At 40.6% G+C, this 23,959-nt stretch overlaps 1 protein-coding gene across 1 annotated transcript in view; it reads right to left on the bottom strand.

Annotated features, from left to right (window-relative positions):
- The window catches only part of LOC123762235 (glutamine amidotransferase-like class 1 domain-containing protein 1), a 98,352-nt gene that overhangs the window by 63,565 nt on the left and 10,828 nt on the right, over positions 1–23,959 (bottom strand). The window contains exons 2-4 of the mRNA XM_045748621.2: positions 16,948–17,024; positions 8,822–8,927; positions 796–903 (exon numbers count right to left, since the gene is read on the bottom strand). Of these exons, the coding sequence (XP_045604577.1) occupies positions 796–903; positions 8,822–8,927; positions 16,948–17,024 (291 nt within the window). The remainder of the gene's footprint in view (positions 1–795; positions 904–8,821; positions 8,928–16,947; positions 17,025–23,959) is intronic.

A 23,959-nucleotide genomic window follows, 5' to 3' on the forward strand; every position in this document is an offset into this window, starting at 1 on the left:
CAACCAAATGGTTCCCAAAACTGAAAAAATAAGAGCGATGAGGAAAGATTACATGCATTACGTATATCAAAGCTAGAAGATTGAAGAAATAGATATACTATGATCACTACATACAAAATAGTAATAGGTGTCAACAAAATTGACAAAGAAAATATTTGAAACCTGCAACTTCAAAAAACCTGAGGACAAGTTCAAACTAAGGAAACAAAGCTGTAGGAAAACATTAGAAAGTTCACATTTGCAGAGCGGTAGTCTGAATCACATCTACATTTGAAACTCCAGGGCTGATGCAATCTAGTAGTTGGGAGGCTGAGGTGGCTTTAGGGAGCCACAAGAGCCTTCTCTTAAGAAAAACTGCATTGTTAGACATTATATACAAACAACATTTCGTTACTTGACAAAGACTCTTAATTATACCTTGTCAGTAAATAGTCTATATTCAAAACTATTTACCTATATTTGCTTGCACTTGCTATATCCAGGTAGTAAATACAGAGATCAAGTTGCTGTCCTGCCTAAATAGTATAATAATTTATATTGTGATATAAATAATGGTGAACACAACAAGGCCACCAAGACACAAGCATAAGGTATGATCCGAAGCCAGCAGCAACTTATGGTTATAACTCATAACTAAAGTCAATGTATTCTCTCAAATGTTTACTGTATATTAGCAACAAAAGATAATTTATTTGCACAATTCTGTATCCATACTTCCCAAACTGTTCTACATAGTTCAACAGCATACAAGCTTAAGCCTCTAAAATTACAAAATGGATTCTACAAATGACTTACTTTTCTCAGTCAAACATTGCATGAGGATGTTCCCCAGTGCTTCACATGATGCTAGGTCTTCACTTGCTCCAGGACTATGGGGTATCACCACACATGAGTACTGACTCCCTGAAAACATTCATAAATAAGCCAATAACACTAAAACATTGTACGGTACAACAAAATATTCTAGCATAAAATTCAGGGACAATGAATAACTGAGAACAATGCACACATTTTCCTGTTGTATATGGCCCATTCTACATTCAGATGGTAGGTAAGTAGAGGGTGGGGTTTGAGGGGGAAGGATGGAAGTGAAGTTCCTATATATAAAAAGTATATGTATGTACTCCACTAGTTGTGCTTGCAGGGGTTGAGCTTTGGTTCCTTGGTCCCACCTCTCAACTGTCAGTCAACTGGTGTAAAGATTCCTTAGCCTACTGGGTTCTATCATATCTACATTTGAAACAGGAAACATTCATACATACATATGTACGTACACGTGTGTGTATGTAATTACCTAAGTGTAGTTACAGGATGAGAGCTACACTCTTGGTGTCCGGTCTTCCCAGTACTCTTTGTCGTATAACACTTTGAAACTACTAAACGGTTTTGGCCTCGCCCACCACCTCACTTAGCTTGTTCCAACCGTCTACTACTCTGTTTGCAAAAGTGAATTTTCTTATATTCCTCTGGCAGCTTTGTTTCGTTAGTTTAAATCTATGACCTCTTGTTCTTGAAGTTCCGGGTCTCAGGAATTCTTCCCTATCGATTTTATCAATTCCTGTTATTATTTTGTACGTAGTGATCATATCGCCTCTTTTTCTTCTATCTTCTAGTTTTTGCATATTTAATGCCTCTAACCTCTCCTCGTAGCTCTTGTCCTTCAGTTCTGGGAGCCACTTAGTGGCATGTCGTTGCACCTTTTCCAGTTTGTTGATGTGCTTCTTAAGATATGGACATATACAACCGCTGCATATTCCAGCTTTGGTCTAATAAAAGTCGTGAACAATTTCTTTAGTATTTCTCCATCCATGTATTTAAAAGCAATTCTGAAGTTAGAAAGTGTAGCATAGGCTCCTCACACAATGTTCCTAATGTGGTCCTCAGGTGACAGTTTTCTATCTAGAACCACGCCTAGATCCCTTTCTTTGTCAGAATTCTTTAAAGATGTCTCACATAATTTATAGGTTGTGTGGGGTCTATGTTCTCCAATTCCACATTCCATAACATGGCATTTATTCACATTAAATTCCATTTGCCAAGTATTGCTCCATATACTCATTTTGTTCAGGTCTTCATGAAGGGCATGACAATCATCTAGGTTTCTTATCTTCCCTATTATCTTATCATCATCATCAGCAAACATGTTCATATAATTCTGTATTCCAACAGGTAGATCGTTTATGTAGACAATGAACATTACTGGTGCAAGAACTGAACCCTGTGGTACTCCACTCGTGACATTTCTCCAATTCGATAGATTGCCTCTGATTATGGCCCTCATTTTTCTGTCAGGAAATTTTTCATCCATGTTAGAAGCTTACCTGTCACCCCTCCAATATGTTCCAGTTTCCAAAACAATGTGGAACTCTGTCGAAAGCCTTTTTTTAGGTCCAGATAGATGCAGTCAACCCAACCATCTCTTTCCTGTAAAATCTCTGTGGCTCAATCATAGAAACTGAGTAAGTTCGTTACACAGGATCTTCAAGATCGAAAACCATACTGTCTGTCTGATATTATATCTTTTTTCTCCAGGTGTTCTATAAATTTAGTTCTAATTATTTTTCCCAATATTTTGACTATTACACTTATCACAAATACAGTTCTATAATTGAGGGGGTCTTCCCTGCTGTCACTTTTGTAGATTGGAACTATGTTAGCCTTTTTCCACACATCATCTACAACTCCTGTACACAGGGATGCCAGAAAAATCAGTTGAAGTGGAATGCTGAGCTCGGGTGCATATTCTCTCAGAACCCATGGTGAAACTCCATCTGGATCAATTGCTATGTTCTTACTTAGCTCCTTGAGCATTTTTTTCACTTCGTCTCTAGGCACCTCTGTGTTCTCTTGTTTGTGATGTTGCTGGTTTAAGGAATTCCTCCTTGTCAATTTGGTCGATTCCTGTTAAAATTTTGTATGTGGTGATCATATCGCCTCTTTTCTTTTATCTTCTAGTTTTGGCATATTTAACGCCCCCTAACTTCTCCTCGTAGCTCTTGTCCTTCAGTTCTCGGAGCCACTTAGTTGCATGTCTTTGCACCCTTTCCAGTTTGCTGATGTGTTTCTTATGATATGGGCACCATACAACCACTGCAGATTCTAGCTTTGGCCTAACTAAATTCATGAACAATTTCTTTAGTATTTCGCCAATCGTGTATTTAAAAGCAATTCTGAAGTTAGAAAGCGTAGCATAGGCTCCTCGCACAATGTTCTTCATGTGGCCCTCTGGTGATAGTTTTCTATCTAGAACCACCCCTAGATATCTTTCTTTATCAGAAGTCTTTAAAGATTTTTCACATAATTTATAGGTTGTGAGGGATCAATGTTCTCCTATTCCACATTCCATAACATGGCATTTATGCACATTCAATTCCATTTTCCAAGTGGTGCTCCATATAATTATTTTGTTCAGGTCTTCTTGAAGGGCATTACAATCATTTATGTTACTTATCCTTCCTATTATCTTAGCATCATCAGCAAACATGTACATATATTTCTGTATTCCATCTGGAAGATTATTTATGTAGACAATGAACTTCACCAGTGCAAAAACTGAGCCCTGTGGTACCTCCACTTGTGACATTTCTGCAGTTCGATACATTGCTACTGATTACTGCCCTCCTTTTTTCTATTGGTTAGAAAGTTTTTCATCCATGTTAGTAACTTATGTTACCCCTCAATACCCCTCCAATATGTTCCAGTTTCCAGAACAGCCTCTTATGTGGAACTCTGTCGAAAGCCTTTTTTAGGTCCAGATAGATGCAGTCAACCCAACCATCTCTCCTGTAAAATCTCTGTTGCTTGATCATAGAAACTGAATAAATTTGATACACAGGATCTTTCAGATCGAAAATCATACTGTGTGAAATTATATCGTTTCTCTCTAGGTGTTCCACCCATTTAGTTTTAATTATTTTTTCCAATATTTTGACTATTACACTTGTCAATGATACAGGTCTATAATTGAGGGGGTCTTCCCTGCTGCCACTTTTGTAGATTGAAACTATGTTAGCTTTTTTTCCACACATCTGCAATGACTCCTCTACACAGGGATGCCTGAAAAGTCAGGTGAAGTGGAATGCTGAGCTCAGGTGCACATTCTCTCAGAACCCATGGTGAAACTCCATCTGGACCAACTGCTTTGTTCTTACTGTTGTTCTTACTTTGTTCTTTCTGTTGAATTAATCATGTTTTCTGGCCCTGCATCTCTGTTTAGGTATGAATGTTTGTGCGCCTTCATCGTATATTTTGCAAAATTTGGCATACATTTCATTTACTTCCCTGCCTAGCAACAAATCTGTCCAATTACACTCACTAAAATTATGTCGAAGTTCCCCTTAGTGAGTGAGTGAGCAAGTGAGTGCATGAGTGAGTGAGTGCATGAGTGAGTGAGTGAGTGAGTGCATGAGTGAGTGCATGAGTGAGTGAGTGAGTGAGTGAGTGAATGCATGAGTGAGTGAGTGAATGCATGAGTGAGTGAGTGAGTGCATGAGTGAGTGAGTGAGTGCATGAGTGAGTGAGTGAGTGAGTGAGTGAGTGAGTGAGTGAGTGCATGAGTGAGTGAGTGCATGAGTGAGTGAGTGCATGAGTGAGTGAGTGAGTGAGTGAGTGAGTGAGTGAGTGAGTGAGTGAGTGAGTGAGTGACTGAGTGAGTGAGTGAGTGCATGAGTGAGTGAGTGCATGAGTGAGCGAGTGCATGAGTGAGTGAGTGCATGAGTGAGTGCATGAGTGCATGAGTGAGTGAGTGAGTGCATGAGTGCGTGAGTGAGTGAGTGAGTGCATGAGTGAGTGAGTGCATGAGTGAGTGAGTGAGTGAGTGAGTGAGTGCATGAGTGAGTGAGTGAGTGAGTGAGTGAGTGAGTGAGTGAGTGAGTGAGTGAGTGAGTGAGTGAGTGAGTGAGTGAGTGAGTGAGTGCATGAGTGAGTGAGTGCATGAGTGAGTGAGTGCATGAGTGAGTGAGTGCATGAGTGAGTGCATGAGTGAGTGAGTGCATGAGTGCGTGAGTGCATGAGTGAGTGAGTGCATGAGTGAGTGCATGAGTGAGTGTGTGTGTGAGTCAGTGAGTGAATGAGTACTCACCTAATTGTGCTTGCGGGGTTGAGCTCTGGCTCTTTGGTCCCGCCTTAGTGAGTGTAAAATTACCAAAGTGTAGCTATAGGATGAGAGGTAACTCATGGTGTCCCGTCTTTCCGGTACATTGTCACATGACGCTTTGATGCTACTGATGGTTTTGGCCTCCAGTGCCTTCTCACTTGACTTGTTCCAACCATCCACCACTCCATTTGCAAGAGAACTTTATAATATTTGAGTGGTTGAGGGCCACAGGGTTAACAACATTGCAAACCAGGTATGACAGGGCAGATCTCATTGAAACATTTAAAATACTGAACAATTTGGATGATGTTAAGCAGGACAATTTCTTTAAAAGGTTAGATGTATCACAAACAAGGAGCAACAATTTCAAGCTCAACAAGCCATAATGTAGGACTGAGAACAGGAGATGCTTTTTCACCCACAGGGTTGTAAACCCATGGAATTGCCTACCCGCCAAAGCCATAAATGCCAAAACTTTGTTAAATTTAAAAGTCGAACTGGAAAAGATTATCAAGGCAGATGGGGGGGAGGGACCTTCGACAAGCTGCCAACTTCCTGTCCTCGTCGAGGCCACTAGTGTTAGTGGCCCTCAGGTAAATATTTTTGGCACATTTATTTCCTTAGCTTGAATCTCTGACCTCTTGCTTTGAAGTGGTTTTCAAGAATTCTTCTTTGTAAATTTTGTTGATTCATGTTACTACTGTACTTTGTATGTAGTGATCATATTGCCTCTTTTCCTACTTTTACCTACTATCTTCAAGTTTTGGTATATAGTATTTAATACCTGTAGCTTCTCCTTGTAGCTCTTGTTTATCAGTTCTGGAAGTCATTTAGTAGCACATCTCTGCACCTTTTCTAGTTTATTGATGAACTTCTTGAGATATGGAGAAATAATACAACCACTGCATATTCCAATTTTGATTTCACAAAAGTCATGAACAATTTCTTCAATATTTCACAGCATGTACTTAAAAAGATTTTGAAATGGAAAAGCATAGCAAAAGTTCTTCCTACAAGCTTCTCTGGTGGCAGTTTGCTAATCAGAACCATCCACGGATCTCTTTCTTTATCCAAGTTTTTTAATTCCTTTTCACATAATTTGGAGAACAAGGAATGAAGCTGTTTAAATCTGACATATCGAGGCTGTACCATAGGTCCACCTAAATTCCACTTTGGGACTGGGAACAATCTTGACACTCACCGAAGGGACAAGGTAATTTTGACTTCAAAAGGTCAGTTCTAGCCAACGACAATGCAGAAATGGGGATGAATCCTGACCCCCAAGCTCTGACCCCAAGATAGGGGAAAGGACCGACCAATTCCACCACAGGCTGAGAAAGACTGCATAAAAAGCCCATGAATTATGGGACTAGGAGGTGCAAAAATGGACATAATATGCAAATACTGTATAGATATAATAGCTCTCTGTGGATGTAATGGAGTTTACTTTGACCCTTGAAAAAAATCCTGCTACCATTTCATGCTTTCATGTACTGAACTAGGAGCAGCCTGCCGTCATGTGTGCCACATTGGTGGCTTACCCTTTCTTTCAATCTATATTCTCACCCTTATGGTGCCAATTAGGCCATATGTCATTGCCTAGAGCCCAACACCACTGTATATTATGTTCATATCCTTTTCACTACTCTCTGGTTATAATGTAGTATACCAGGTAAACTATTCATCAATTGAAGCATGTGTAATTGAAACAATTGCATTGTGTGAACTGTGTGATTATCAAGTTATTCAACAAACATACTCTTGTAAATACAATGGTACCTCCATTTACAAATTTAATCCATTCCCAGAGTAACTCGAAAATTCATAACTCAATAAATTTTCCCATAAGAAATAATGTAAATTGAGTTAATCTGTTCCACACTCCCAAAAATATTAACTTCAAAATATATTTCATACATAATACACATACATATTTTGTACAGTAGTACAGTATGTACAAGTTATAGCTTACCTTTATTGATGACTTTTGTTGGCATATGGAAGACAGTGAGGAGGGGGGTGGAGGAGAGGTGTTACTGTTTGGAAGGAGAGTTCCCTTTCCATTATATCATCAGGCAGTGATGACTTCTCTGGGGTACTCTCTGTCCTAATTTTGCCTGCATACCACTTGGACCTGGTTGTGGCTCACTGCTTGTTTTTCCTCACTAAGAACCTTTCCATAGACTTGTTTTTCCCTACGTTTTAACACTTTACAGTCTCCGTGGTGTAGTGGTAAGACACTCGCCTGACGTTCCGCGAACGCTATGTCATGGGTTCGTATCCTGGCCGGGGAGGATTTAATGGGCGCAATTCCTTAACTGTAGCCTCTGTTTAACGCAACAGTAAAATGTGTACTTGGATGAAAAAACGATTCTTCGCGGCAGGGGATCGTATTCCAGGGACCTGCCCGAAACGCTACGCGTACTAGTGGCTGTACAAGAATGTAACAACTCTTGTATATATCTCAAAAAACTTGTTTGTAGCGAGACATCACATTGTCTCACTATGAATGATCTTTTTTTTTTTTCCTCTATGGTAATCCTCACATGTGTTTTCTTAGGTTGAACCTTACCACTGACTTTCTTGGGACCCATGGCATGATATATAATAATTACTGTTATGTTCAAAAAACAAAACAGCACAAAACCAATGAAATTCTTTACAAAGAATTCAAGCGCGATCAACACTAAGCGGGCAGTTTGGTAAACTGAACCGGGGTCACCTGTACCACCAGGAACCACATGCTCCATCGACCCATATGTGTATCAACAAAGTCGCAAGTCGAGTCAAATTTTCTGACGAAATTGGGGTCGTAACTCGAAAAATTCGTAAGTCGAGGTTTTACTGTAAAGAGAAACAAGGGATAAACAATCAGTGAAACATCCGAAGACAACACAGGAAGCATCAGCATTGTCTGCACCAGGTGATGGGTGATGACGGGCACTAGACACCTCCACCACACATTCTTTGAGAGCGGCTCCACCCAGTGAAATGATAAATATTAACGTATTTTCACGTTTTTCTCACATTGTGAATACAAATTTATAATTAATTTTTATTATTATTTTTTTTTTTTTTTGCACATACAGTATGACCATTTTTCCATAGCTGCTGTCTATGGGTTAAACGTCAGTTTATGATGGGGGGGGGGGGGGCTTGGTGGCTCTCTGGACCCTCTCTTCCTATTGAGTGCATCAGTCGGTCTTTTCTTAAGCTCTGGACTAATAATTTTTGATAAGGGGAGCTGGCAGCTTCCCATTGTGTTGCCATCTGGCAGTAGCCAGCTATACAACCTAACTACTGGGTGGATTGTTTCATATATTACTGGTTTACTTTCTGTGAGCCTTGCACTTCTGTTTTGCTTTGCTTCCTCTCTGGGGGTTTGTGTCTTTGGTTAGAGTGATCATGAGTCCCCTGCTCCCTGTGCATCTGTTTGGGGGGCCAAGTTTCAGCCGCTGATCTCCAGTATTCTATTAAGGATTCCTAGGGCTGATGTGAGTCTTATGTATGGAGATCTCATAATGCAGCTAGCAACAGGGAACCACCAAAACCCTTCAGAAAGAGGCGTTTCATTAAATTCAACATTGTTTTGGTTTTTGTGGTCCACTTTTGCAATTACCAATTTGTCTGGTAAACACTTTAGTTTTATCAACATTAATTAAAAGACCAAGATTTTCCACAAGCTGTATGTATGCAATTTAAGATTGTTATTGAAAACTAATTTACCTTGTATATCGCTAAGTGAATGAGGTTCCAACAGGTTTTTAGCTGCAATATCATTTAACCATCGACTGCTCTGGTCATCCTTATCAATAAAAACTGCAGCAGCTGCCTGAAAATTATAGCAATATTGGGCAAGAATGTCATAAGTATAACAGTCCATTCCCCCAGTTATAGTACATTACTTATAGTAACTATTTAGTTGAACATATCAGTATGTAGTGATGGACCACAAGTTGACCACTTTTGTACTATTAATTTTAGAGTTGGAAATAATAAAGCAAACCAAATGTAAATATTCGTAAACCTAATTTTACGTTATCTTAGGTTTAAGATAGCATATATTAGGCCTAAGATTGCTAGGGAAGGTTTTGTATTTCTGTTGCAGTTTAAAAAGTTTCTGGTTTGTCCAAATTCAATAATACAAAAGCAACTTTTTGGTGGTCCATCACTACACTGATACTTTTGACCAAATAGTTACTAAAAGTACTTTTATTTTAGAAGGATGAGCTGAAACACACACACACTAGTCCAGCATTTCTCAACCTTTATACCCTTGAAATAATTCTGGATCATATTTTTAATAAACACTCATGGTAGTACTGAACCACTGTCAACTGAAAGGAAACGATTTCTGTCTTTGCTCTTGATACAAGTTAAATTAGAAAAAATAGAAACAAAAGTGACTCAAAAATACATTTGATTAAGATTAGAAATAGCCTATTTATCACTTTCCCTCTCTCTCTTGCAGAACTCCTAGTTACCTTGTAGTTCTGTAGAACCCTGGTTGAGAAATGTTGCACTAAACCATTTTATTTTATAACAGCAGTAATCATTGAAAAAAAGGATGGATGGGTGAACTACTATATGCATTACAGTATTTAATTTATATACAGTAATATCACTTGCCCTAGTGCCACAGAAAACTTGACAGAGGGGGGGGGGGGGGAGGATAAGAATAATAGGTAAGCTTTTAAGCTGGACAAGTGATTTTCATAATGAAAGATCAGTGAAAATAATAATAAGAGGTAAATTCTCATCATGAGAAAAGATTTCAAGTGGGGTTACCCCAAGGATCAGTGCTAGCTCTACTACTATCTTGTATACATAATGACTTTCCAAATGATATATAATCAAATCATTCTCACTGATGTTAAGACAATGGGGATACAGAATGTAGTACAAAATATTGTACAACAAACCAGCGTTGAATGTAATGAAACACCATTTTCTGGGCGAGACTTGGAGGCTCCCCGGAGCTATCCAGGCTGATATGTAATATATTAGACTTTGCCATCAGTGTGAATGGAGTTCATAGGCATACTTGGGACCATGAGCCAGAACCTGGCTCTCTCAGAGAGGCACGAGGAGCAATGGCCTATTGAATAGCTCATGTGATTTGGAGCATTCTGTGTCTGCCATCGACCGGGTCAGTCACCCAGAAAGGTAAGCATCCCAAAACAAACCCCTATTCAGGTTGAAACTACTCCTGAAAGTCAAACGAGTGGACAGAACTCCTCAAAGAAAAACAAGAATAATGAGCATGACGTCACCACCTGCAGTGCTGCCGGCTGCGCAGCTCCACCCTCCCCGGGAAGGGGAATGAGGAGCCCCAGACCCCTCGCGCCGGCAGCCCACACCTTCAGTTCTGAGACTGGATGTCAAAACACACGAAAAAGCTGCTGACCGGTGGAAGTGAAGAATGCCGAGGAGCCTCCAGGTCTCACCCAGAAAATGGCGTTTCATTATATTCAATGCTGGTTTTCTGGGATGAGCCCCTTCGGCTCCCCCGAGCTATCTACCCAACGACAAAGACGAAAGAGGGACAAACCTGGGAGGCGGAAACCACGCGACTGAACCTGAAAGCAAGACAACTGGCAACCCCAAATGACCCTGCAGACCTGAACCTTAGAACAGAGACAAAGGGAACCCAGGTCAACCCAAAGTGCGGCCATGGCCACAGAGGCCGCGGCTGACAGGCAATGGCTGAGAGCCACAACCGGACACAAGATAATGCACTCCTGGCCAAACCAACCAAGCAACAACAACCCCAGGGACTCCTCCGGAAAACAGCCATCCCAACCTTGCCAGAAAAGAAGAGACAGCTGTAAACGAATAAACTGAACACCAGAACCCAAAAGAGCAAAAACCGCTGAGAAACAGTCTGGAACCGAAGGGGTCACAGCAAACCGAGGGAAAGAGAGAAAAGATCACCTTGTCCAAAGACCAGGATGGCTCAGGCAGCGCATGAGCAGGCCAGAGATGAAACAACGCCCGAGACAGCTCACGAAGCGGTGCAAAAGGAACATCAAAACTGAAAGCAAGCCGTAGCAGCTCCGCCAGTGTCGAACGATACAAGCGCCAGTATGCAGCATAAAATGACGGTCCTGAACAGCCACAAGAGAAAGGCCAAGACCACCTCGACAAAAAGCCAGTATACCGACATAGAGACAAAATGAAAAAGGAAGGACCGCCAGTAAACCACATACTTCCGCTGAGACGAAGCCACCCGATCACCAAACAGATGGTAATAGACTCAAGTCAAAATTACCAGATGCGAAGACTCGAGAAGACTGAACCAGCAACGTAACAGACTGGACCGATCATCGGAAAGAGGCGGAGCCATGGAAAAACCCCTGGGTACTGAGATCGAGCAAGCAGCGCCCGAACCAAGGCTGGGCCCTCCGAGAACTCAGCAGACACGACACCCGAAGTGATCATCCCCCAAAGAGCCAAGGAACGGTCCAAGAGTTCCACACGGTGACTTTGTGGCGAGAAACAAAATGGGCAGACTTTCTTTCACCCTGATGCCCCTGTTACCTAGCAGCAAATAGGTACCTGGGAGTTAGACAGCTATTATGGGCTGCTTCCTGGGTGGGTGTGTGGGGAGTGTGTGTAATTACCTAAGTGTAGTTACAAGTTGAGAGCTACGCTTGTGGTGTCCCGTCTTCCCAGAACACTTTGTCATATAACGCTTTGAAACTACTGACGGTCTTGGCCTCCACCACCTCACCTAACTTATTCCAACCATCTGCCACTCTGTTTGTGAAAGTGAATTTTCTTATATTTCTTCGGCATCTGTGTTAGGTTAGTTTAAATCTATGACCTCTTGTTCTTGAAGTTCCAGGTCTCGGGAAATCTTCCCTATCAATTTTATCAATTCCTGTTACTATTTTGAATGTAGTGATCTTATCACCTCTTTTTCGTCTGTCTTCTAGTTTTGGCATATTTAATACCTCTAACCTCTCCTAGTAGCTTTTATCCTTCAGTTCTGGGAGCCACTTAGTGGCATGTCTTTGCACCTTTTCAAGTTTGTTGATGTGCTCCTTTAGATATGGACACCATACAGCCGCTGTACATTCCAGCTTTGGTCTAACAACTCATGAACAATTTCTTTATTATTTCGCCATCCATGTATTTAAAAACAATTCTGAAGTTAGAAAGTGTAGCATAGGCGCCTCGCACAATGTTCTTAATGTGATCCTCAGGTGATAGTTTTCTATCTAGAACCACGCCTAGATCTCTTTCTTTATCAGACTTCTTTAAAGATTTCTCATATAATTTATAGGTTGTGTGGGGTCTATGTTCTCCTATTCCACGTTCCATAACATGGTATTTATTTAAATTAAATTCCATTTGTGAAGTGGTGCTCCATATATTTATTCTGTCCAGGTCTTCTTGAAGGGTATGACAATCATCTAGGTTACTTATCTTCCCTATTATCTTAGCATCAGCAGCAAACATATTCATATAATTCCGTATTACATCTGGTAGATCGTTTATGTAGACAATGAACATTACCGGTGCAAGAACTGAACCCTGTGGTACTCCGCATGTGACATTTCTCCAGTCCAATGCATGTCCTCTTATTACTGCCCTCATTTTTCTATCAGTCAGAAAATTTTTCATTCATGTTAGCAGCTTACCTGTCACCCCTCCAATGTGTTCCAGTTTCCAGAACAACCTCTCATGTGGAACTCTGTCAAAAGCCTTTTTTAGGTCCAGAGAGATGCAGTCAACCCAACCATCCATTTCCTGTAAAAACTCTGTGGCTCGATCATAGAAACTGAGTAAATCTGTTACACAGGATCTTCCAGATCGAAAACCATACTGACGGTCTGATATTATATCGTTTGTCTCCAGGTGTTCTACCCATTTAGTTTTATTTATTTTCTCTAATATTTTGACTATTACACTTGTCAAGAATACAGGTCTATAATTGAGGGGGTCTTCCCTGCTTCCACTTTTGTAGACTGGAACTATGTTAGCCTTTTTCCCACACGTCTGCTATGACTCCTGTACACATGGATGCCTGAAAAATCAGGTGAAGTGGAATGCTGAGCTCAGGTACACATTCTCTCAGAACCCATGGTGAAACTCCATCCAGGCCAACTGCTTTGTTCTTACTTAGCTCCTTTAGCATATTTTCCACTTCGTATCTAGACATCGCTATGTGCTCTATGTTGTTTTCTGGAATTCTTATTGTGTCTAGTTCTCTGAGGATTTAATTTTGTACAAACACATTTTGGAACTTTTCGTTTAATGTTTCACACATTTCATTTTCATATTCCGTGAATCTGTTTCCTATTTTCAATCTCTGGATATTATCCTTTACCTGCAATTTGTTGTTTATGAATTTGTAGAATAGGCCTGGTTCTGTTTTACATTTGTCCGCTATCCCTTTTTCAAAATTTCTTTCTGCTTCTTTCCTTACTGCTGTATAATAGTTTCTTGTATCTTTGTATCACTGGTATGTTTGGGGGTTTGGCTTCTTCCTATATTGATTCCATTTTTGTCTCTTTTGGCTTCTGGCCCTCTCGCAATTTCTGCTGAAGCAATCCAGTTTTCTGGCACTGCATCTCTGTTTAGGTAATTACCTAAGTGTAATTACCTAAGTGTAGTTACAGGATGAGAGCTACGCTCGTGGTGTCCCGTCTTCCCAGCACTCTTTGTCATATAAGGCTTTGAAACTACTGACGGTCTTGGCCTCCACCACCTTCTCACTTAACTTGTTCCAACCGTCTACCACTCTATTTGCGAAGGTGAATTTTCTTATATTTCTTCGGCATCTGTGTTTAGCTAGTTTAAATCTATGACCTCTTGTTCTTGAAATTCCAGGTCTCAGGAAGTCTTCCCTGTCGATTTTATCAATTCCTGTTACTATTTTGTATGTAGTGATCATATCACCTCTTTTTCTTCTGTCTTCTAGTTTTGGCATATTTAATGCTTCTAACCTCTCCTCGTAGCTAAAACAACAACTTGGACGGTCGGGGATTGAACGCCGACCTACATGAAGCGAGACCGTTGCTCAACCTTCGCTACCGCCGATGGGATTCATAAAGAGGAAACGTGCAACACTGCAACAGCCATCATTGAAGCACACTTAGCACCCTAGCATCCTAGCACCCTAGCACCCCTCCCTAGACCTAACACCCTTCCCCCCCCCCAATAGTGAGATGCTTCATCTCACTCTCGGTTCTATATATATCCCGCTGCTCGAACCAAATTTTATGCACTTGTACTCTGCCAAATTTTATGCATTTGCATTTAATATATGTAAATTGTCAGCCACACTACTGTGAATAGTAACATTTCATTCACCAGGGTAATAGGAGTCTTGAACACGCGACCTACATTGGGTAGAGTACTCGTCTCTTATGCACTCTGTAATTCACTCTATGAATGTTTGTATGCCTTCATCGTATATTTTGCAAAATTTGGAATACATCTCATTTACTTCCCTGCCTAGCAACAAGTCTGTCCAATTACACTCATTAAAATTTTTTCGAAGTTCCCCATAGTGTCCCTCTCTTGATATCGAGTTTATCAACTGTTTCAATGTCCCCATTTTCTTCTGGATTATATCTTAAAGCATATTTAATGTCTAAAAGGACATGATCCCTGTCCTTTTCCCAAGGGAGAAAGATACTAGATGTCAAATATATCTTCTTTCCTGGTGAATACCAGATCCAGTACTGACGGTACATCCCCTTCCCTCATTCTTGTGGCCTGCTTGACGTGTTGATACAAGAATGTCTCCAGAATGAAGTTTACAAATATGCAGGTCCAAAATTCCTCCGTTTTTGCTTCATAAGCCTCCCAGTCTATTGCTTTAAAGTTGAAGTCCCCCAGTATCAACAGTCGTGATTTATCTATCTGCTTGAACTATAATTTCTCTCATGATCATTATGAGGCCCTCTCGTTTGTCATCCAGTTCTTCCTTTGTCCATGTGTTGCTTGCTGGTGGTCTGTAGGCATTTACAGTTATCAGTTTATCATCCTGATTCCAGACCAGCAATGCCATTATGTCAACTTCTCAAGGATTTTTAAGTATAAACCACTGAACTGGGCAACGCGCCTGCAGGCGCTTGGGGATGGGGGGGGGGGCACAATGCACCTCAGGGATCTTTTAGGTATAGCGTTTGATTCAAAACTCCCACGGTTACATGGGGTTCGCATCAGCTTCCTCAGGGCTCTTGTAAACAGACGCCATTTAAAAAAAAATCATGGGCAACATTCTCGGGTGTGAGAGCCTCAGTACTGAGTTAACAACCAAGGCTGGCGCACACAACATGAGCTCACAGCGCTGCTGTTCAGCTTGTGACCACAGCATCCCCTAATAATGTCAAAATAAATATGTAACACAAGTTTGTTTTTGGTTAGCTAGCTTAGGAGAGTCTCCAACAGGTTCCTCCCAGGAAAACGAGTTGAATGTAATGAGACGCCTCTTTCTGGCAGAGCCCCAGTGACTCCTGACTCCCTCCCTTCCTAACAGGTTTGTCAGTTCATTGTGCACGAGCCCCAGACTGACCATTGGAGTTGGCTGTGGGCTGGGGGGGGGGGGGGTCTGGGCTGCATGGTGATGACTATCGGTACTGATGGGTTCAAGTTATTTAAATGGGCTAATGGGCTTGACTGAATCATATATTTAGTATAATTTGTTTGCGGAGTTGTTTGGCCATTTCAATGCTTCATTTTCTATGAACATTGCAGGTATCTGTAAAGCCTTATTGACTTTTTGGATGCTTTCCCAGTAAGGGTAATAATCCCTGCTCTTTGCACCTCTGTGAGGGGGCCAAGTTTTATCTCAGATTTCCAGTAGGCCAAACAAGACTCCTGTGACTGATGTGAGTCTTTCCAGAAAATCACTAAAAATGTGATCCAAGTACAGTTGGCTCACTGTGCTTGGATCTCTTTGCAACCGTTCAGAGTTGAAATGTCCCAGGTTTGATTCCCACGACAGAGATGTTTGGGCATGTTACCTTTCACCTAATTTCAGAATTTCACTGAAATTGCACAGAACTGCATAGAATTTCACATAATTCTATGCAGCCTTTCTAATTTACAGCCTAGCAGAAACAGAAACCCAGGAGTTGGGCAACTATTGTGGATTCCACTTTGGAAAAGGTCAGAACTGTAGTTAGCCAAGGAAAACCTCAATTAGCTTAGCAGGCTTCCTTTCCTTGAAAATAAGAATAAGCACCCTAATTTTTCTCATGTGCTATGGGCTAATTTCCCTAAGCTGAAATTTAAATTTAATGTAACATATGACCAGGAGAACCTATTTGCAGAGAGAGAGTTCACATCAGAATTATTTCCTATCTGCCAGCCTTGAAATCTTACTTTCAAAGGTAGGTAGGTAGGTAGGTGGGTACTGTGGTGATTTCTAATCCACAAATTTCCCTATGCCTCTCTTGAGCTGGCCAGATTCTGGTCATGGTCTCCAGTAGGTGCTCATGGGGTCTTTAGTGGCCCGGTCTCTCTCAAGACTTGTTTACTTCCAAGTTACTGTATAACATCCAAGAGCTACTGAGGGAATCCCCTCCCAAAATCTGTCCATGTAATTACAGCACATGTGAAGCATACTCTGATGTCCAATATAAAGTTAAATTGACAAACTAGCAAAATAAATTAATTCATAAAACATGACCTACACAAAATAAAAAATAAAAAATGAAAACACTTCAATAATCTAATCTAAGAATCTAAGAGTAATCAAAGAATCGGTAATCTAAAAGACTAATCATATCAAACGGCTTTCCATTATGTCTACTCATTCTAGTAAATACTGTACTTTGCACCTACAAACACACATGATAAAATTCATATCGTGGCATATTGTAACATCTTACCTCTGGTGTTGCAATTTCTATGTTAAAAGCTGATTGTGTTAACTTATAGCACTGAAGAAACGAAGGAGCCGAGACACCTGCAAGACATAATAAAAATAATGAACTGTCCAAGTACATGCTGTAAATGTTTTTAGCTATGGAAACTATACTGAAATGAAAAACCTGTTGCTGTATGATAACGTTTTATTAACAAAGATTCAACAATGAAATTGAGTTCAGTAAAATAAAATGTGCCTAAAGGAAAAGCACCAGGAATGTAACCAGTCATCATTCACACAGATCATTGTGCTGAATATTAAACTAACCAAATTACAGAATTTATGACCCACTTAACCCTTTAACTGCGCAATGCGCCTGCAGGCCCACGTCTGGGGTGCACTACACGCCTCTGGGTATTTGTATTTTTTACGTTCCATTCGAAACTCCCGAGGCTACATGGGGTCCACATCAGCTTCCTCAGGGCTCTTGTAAACAGACGCCATCTTTAAAAAAAAATCGTGGTCCACATTCCCGGGTGTGAGAACCTCAGTAGTGAGTGAGCAACCAAGGCCGACGCACGCAGCATGAGCGCACAGTACAGCTGTTCAGCGTGTGACCACAGCATCGCCTAATAATGTCAAAATATATACATAACCTGTATTATTTAGCCATGATAGTATTATAGAAGAGCCTGAGTGTGATAATGACTGGGTACAATGTTCAAATATCAGTGATTCAATGCTGTTCATGATGTACACAGTGCTAGCCACAGCACCACAGCATTATTTTGTCCATCTAGGAATCTTCAAACGACTTCTTAGGTTCCTTTTCAAAATAAACTTGTGGTCAATTATTCATTTACAGATATTAGTGACCAGGATTGTGGTTATAATTAGCGTTGTGCGTAGGATTGTGGAAGGAGGAATTTTGGTGAGGGAGGGAGGGAGAGAATTGAGTTAGCCTCACTGTGTGTGGCAGCCACTCTTGTTTTGCTCACCATACTAGCTTCGTGGTTCGCTATGAGGAACACATGTACATGGGTATATACAGTATGTGTGTGTATATAGTGTAATAACAGCAACAGGAGTATGTTGAGAGGAGCTATTTTGGTGAGGGAGGTGACGTCGTAATCGTAGCGTCGTCTGCTGTCTGCTGTGTGTTTTCTCATGCAGTGTATGGTGACCACTGTGCTCACACAATACCGGCTATCTTGCATAGTTCTGGCAAATAAAACATGTAGATAGGTATATATAACATGTGTAAATAGTGTAATAAAACAATAACAGTATGGTGGGAGGAGCAATGTTGGTGAGTAAGATGTTGGAGGGAGGGAGGGAGACTATGGCTGGGTGTGGCTGCTCACACTCGCGGTGTTCTGAGTGTGTTGATGGTGAATGTATATAGTGTGTGACAGTGTATATTGTGTACATATGTTGTAAATATACATAAATGAACATGAAACATTGGTGTGAATAGCTGTATGATGGGAGGAGCAATGTTGGCAAATACAATGTTGGAGGAGTGAAGTAGGGCTGGCTGGGTGTGACAGCTCACACTCGCGGTGTTCTGAATGTGTTGATGGTGAAAGTATATAGTGTGTGACAGTGTATAGTGTATAAATAGATTGTATACATACATAAATTAGCATGATACATGGTAAATATGTGCAACATATGTGTACACAAGTGTCATGCACGTAACACAGTCTTCGGACAGTACGGATGTTTTACTGCCATAATATAGTATATGTGTTCATTATACATAGGATTAGCACGTTAAAAGAAATAAAATGTATTTTGAACCGAGTGCAAAAAATGAACATAAATATATTCGCGGCAACTTGCGCGCCCCGCCCCGGGCACCCTACTGGCCCCGGGATTGTACGTCACGGGTGAACGGGAAATGATGACGTCACGAGCCAACTTACAGACCCCATAGCAGGCAAAGTAAGTACAATTTAGATTTTTTTTTGACATACTCATACTGAGACAAGGGTTTTTGACACTTTAAAAAACAAAAGAATTTTTTCCAGAGAATTTATTTCCTGCGCACTGAGGGGTGTCATATATGGAAGCGGCGCAGTTAAGGGGTTAATAAAACCAGTGTTGAAAGTAATGAAATGCCTTTCTGGTGATAGCCCCACTGGCTCTCTCAAGCTCTATTGCTAAGATAGTGTTACGGTTATCTCCTGCATAGCAGTAGATTCTGCCTGTTCCTTACCAACTACATACCAGCCTGGTCCAACATCAACAACAACAACAACAACAATACTTGCCAAAATGTATTGTCTAGACACACCCCTCCACCCTGCTTTGCTTACTGCTCCTCCACCATACCTTCCACGAGAGAGAGCGCACTTACAGTCTCGGCTGCCACCAGCAAACTATCAGGACAGTCGTTATCTTGCCAGCTTCTCGTCTACAACTCCAACATTTGCGCCAAAATGATGTCACTGCCCATATATAAAGGCATGCCAGCATCCAGCACAGCAGATTACCCTTCAAGTGCTCATTGATTCCGCATCTATTCTCGCCTACGGGTGATGGTAGACGCGCACAGCATTTTGTACAAAGTTTTGCCTTCACCTTTGTTATTAACGTAAAATTCACATGTGTATATTTCTCTTTCGAATGTGTTTAAGCCAAGTGGATAAGGGGGTTTTGTTTTCATTAATTGTTACTTATCATTTTGTGTAAAATTAAAGTAATTTTTTTGTTATATTAAATGTTTAAACTTTTTATTATCGTGTTTTTTGCCCGCAATTGACATACAGTAAAAGGTACCAGCAGTTTTATTTCATTTTGTTTTCTCTTTTTTTTTTAACAATGTGTATTTGGCACAATACCTGCCAGAATAGTTACTGCTCTATTCCAGATCACGTCACAATAGCATCCCACTTTAAGAGACATATCAGTCATAGGAATCCTGTTTAGCCTACCAGTGCCAGAGCCTAACCCATTCATGGAAGCAGTGGAGCTGATGAGTCCCCTAAGATTTTGTGTTTCCCTTCTAGCCAGTCCTTTCTTCTCAAACCTCTCACTTTTTCACTTTTCTATCCAGGGACAGTGGGCATGGATGCCGGCTCTGCCCCAGAGCCTTCTTGGTTGGTTCCCAGGCCATGGGGAAAGATGTCAAAGCTTATAGGAAGTCAAAACTTCCTGGCCTCGGGCCTGGCTTGGGGAGTAGAACTCCCAGAATCCCATTAAGCAGGTAAAGGAGACTATGGGCTCCCTTGGACCCCAAGTGGGTTTTCGTTCCTTTGGACAAAGGCATTTTTGCTTCAAGGGTAAGTTTTTTTTTTGTATTTCCCTCTACTTGAATGACTGATTTGAATGCAGCCCCTTTCCCTCCAGGGTTTGCTTCTGCATGCCGATTGGTCTGTTGGAACTATCCTTGCAGAATTTCCTTCCTCTTGATTCCCACAGCTTACAACTCATGAGGATCTCTTCAAGTATCTCTTGCATAACCCGGAGTTTGGCTCTATGATGGACCCCCTGCCTCTTTTGAGTTTGATTCTGATCAGTATGAAATACTGATCAGAACTCTCTTCCCCCTCTTGAAAGTAACTAAATAAAATAAAAATAATCAATAATAATGAAATAAAGACATTTCAATAAAACATCAAAACATGTGTACTCGCCTAGTTGTACTTGCGGAGGCTGAGCTCTGGCTCTTTGGTCCTGCCTCTCAACTGTCAATCAACTGGTGTACAGATTCCTGAGCCTACTGGGCTCTATCATATCTACATTTGAAACTGTGTATGGAGTCTACCTCCACCACATCACTGCCTAATGCATTCCATCTGTTAACTACTCTGACACTGAAAAAGCTCTTTCTAATGTCCCTGTGGCTCATTTGGGTACTCAGTTTCCACCTGTGTCTCCTTGTTTGCATACCACCCATGTTAAACAGTATCTTTACCTACCCTGTCAAATCTTCTGAGAACTTTGTAGGTAGTGATCATGTCTCTGCGAGCTTTCCTGTCTTCCAGCGACATGAGGTGCAGTTCATGCAGCCTTTCCTCGCAACTCATGCCTCTTAGTTCTAGGACTAGCCTAGTGGCATACCTCTGAACTTTTTTCCAGCTTCGTCTTATGCTTAACAAGGTACAGTACGGGCTTATGGTGTGTGAAATCATCTGAGTGTGTATGTGTGAATGCTACACAGTACAAGTATTCATCTATAGGGATCCATATACCCTGTATGCTGAAATACATGTAGAACCTCACATATGCTCACAGTTTCCTGACCAAAGAAAGCAAGCTTAACGTATCTTCCTACATACACACATCATGTCAACAAGGTGGATAGCCCACCTGCAATCATAACTCATACCTATTTCCCATTCAAACATTACCTTTGCATGTGCTTGTCCCCAACCCCTCAAAAAAAAAAAAAAAAAAAAAAAAAAAAAAAAAAAAAAAAAAAAAAAAAAAAAAAAAAAAAAAAAAAAAAAAAAAAAAGTTTTCTCAGTGGTGACTCTCCACTGCTATTGGTGGCTTTTCATGCCACCAAATTCTGCCTTGGTGGATGCTTTGTGGTTGGTCCTGTTTCCTTGGTTCCCTATTGTAACGTTCCTGTCTCTCAGGTTGTCCACCATGTCCAAGTCTTGCCAGCCTGTGGTCTACTCTCATGCCCATGATGTTCTTAGGTACTCCACTATTTTGGCTATATTTGCTAATATGTCCATGGTTGACATTCAGGTGTGGGGGTTCTGGTGTTCGAACAGGGTGCTAGTGTCTCAGTACTTGGTTAATGTTCCCAGACCTCATTGCCTTTGTGTTGCAGTGGGTTCTCTCTCAATCTGCTGTCTTGGTTTCATCTTGGCTACTTGTGGTTCCTCCTCCTCCCTAGTGAGTCTCTTTCTTCTCCATGGGTAGTTAGCTTCAGGAAGCTTCAAGTGGCTCCTCCAACAAAATTAGAGTTGAATGTACTGAAACTACGATTTCTGGGGAATCCTCAGAAGCTCCCTGATTACCCTGCTCACTTCCAGGTTATCAGTTGGTTTTGCATGCATTTGCTCTAGAACTGACTGCTCGAGCCAGTGGAGAACGTGAGCCCTAGCCCCTTCTCCATTCACAAATTAGTGGAAGGGATGCAGTGAATGATTATAATGCTTGTTAAGAGAAATTTCCAATCATTTTACATTGTTGGGAGAGTTCATTCTGTGGATTGTGAAGCTTTGGTCTCTCTTGAACCCAGCAGTGGTCTGTATTGATTTGCTGACTTACAGGGTTCCTTCCCCAGTGAGGTGGTGGAGTGTCACCCGTTTCATACACCCCTGTTAGGACTGGGGGGGCTTTAACAAGGTTCTGGTTCCAGTCGCCCAAGCTGAAATAAACTCCACAGCTGATGCAATCTAGTAATTGAGAGCCACATAGCAAGATAGAGCCACCTGAAACACACACAAATTGGCATTTAATTATATTTAATGCTGGATATTTCTCTACTTAATACTATCATACATGAATACAGTACAGTGGAACCTCGAGTGACGAGCGCCTCAAATTACGAGCATTTTGAGTAACGAGCGTGCTGATTGCCGACAATTTGTCTCTATTTGCAATCGCTCGTTTGATTAACAAGAAAAACCACATGGTGCATTCCCGCTGCTTCTCACACATTCTCGGACACCTCCGACAATGCAAATAAATAATTTTTTTTGTCTAAAGATGCTAATGATGCTGCGATGTTGCAAAGCATTGATTTTTTTTTTTGTGGAATAAAAAAAAAAAAAAAAAATGAAAAAAGAACGCATGTCTAAAAGGTTCGTTCAGTGTTTGCCAGGTAGGCTGCTCCATGTTCCTTTAAAAAAAATAAAAAAGAAGAATTGAACAAATTTGAAAAAAGGAAAAATGTCATAAAGGTTTGTTCAGTGTATGTCAGGTAGGCTGCTCCATTATTGAAAAAATTGATTATCATGTTGTTTTTCGGTGGTGGAACTGATTTTTTATTTCTAATATTTTAAATGGGGAAATTCTTTTTGAAAGACAAGCATTTCACATGACGAGCTCGGTGCTGGAACGGATTAAATTTGTTAATCGAGGTTCCACTGTATTCTCAACACATACCCCCCATTAAACTTCTTGAGCAGACAAACAACACTTCATTGGGCGAGTACAATACTTAATGTTGAGCTTTGTTCAAATTTTTTGGCCACTTGAATATCCCAAGGAAAATGGTGACTTTTCACAAATTCCACTTACTCTTTTTAATTGTTCTTTGATGTCTGTGAATAACATGTCATCCACTATATGCAGGGGAGGTAGTATGTTGTATTTGAAGAAACTGTACATTGCCTGGGTTTGTGTCTGGATACTGGTTATGGTACCTATCTCTGGCCTATTTTATTACCATACTACACCGATCTTTACGTCTACACTCTTATCATCTTACAGTTTAAGGACTGTATGACTGCCTATTAATACTAAAGGAGAAGAAGGTCAAGGCTTTTATGAGATACCATTTGTCGTACATTTAAGTGGTTCATTATTATATATTTTTTAAACATACAAGTGTACAAATGTTTAGTTTAGTTCATTAGTTTAGTTCATTTATTATGCACTTCATTCCCATTCTTTGAGTGTTAGTGGAAAGGTTACAGAGGCACATAATGGGTTTACATTTTACATACATGTAGATCCCAGTTAACATTCTATACTGTTGAAAATACTTTCACATAGCCCAAGAAACAAAACCAAAGACACCTAACACATAATCAAATGTATCCTAGGATAGTTTACACCTAGGACAGGTTGGGTTGTTATTGTCTTTGCTTCATTTCTTAAGTTACGGTTCTTATTTATTTTTTTAGAAGGATTTTCAATAATACAAAATTATGGACTGTTATCTAGGTGCCATTTTGTTGATTATATACTGTATACAGTACATTATCTTATTTGAAAAGCACTTTAGTTTCTCACTGTTGAGGACCCAACCATTCCCAGGATGCAATCCACAATAGTTTCCTAACTTATAAATACCTAATTTACTGCTAGATGAACATCAGGTATATGATTGAAATCTGGGGTCA

Source organism: Procambarus clarkii, chromosome 2 (assembly GCF_040958095.1).
Source record: "Procambarus clarkii isolate CNS0578487 chromosome 2, FALCON_Pclarkii_2.0, whole genome shotgun sequence".
Taxonomy (NCBI): domain Eukaryota; kingdom Metazoa; phylum Arthropoda; class Malacostraca; order Decapoda; family Cambaridae; genus Procambarus; species Procambarus clarkii.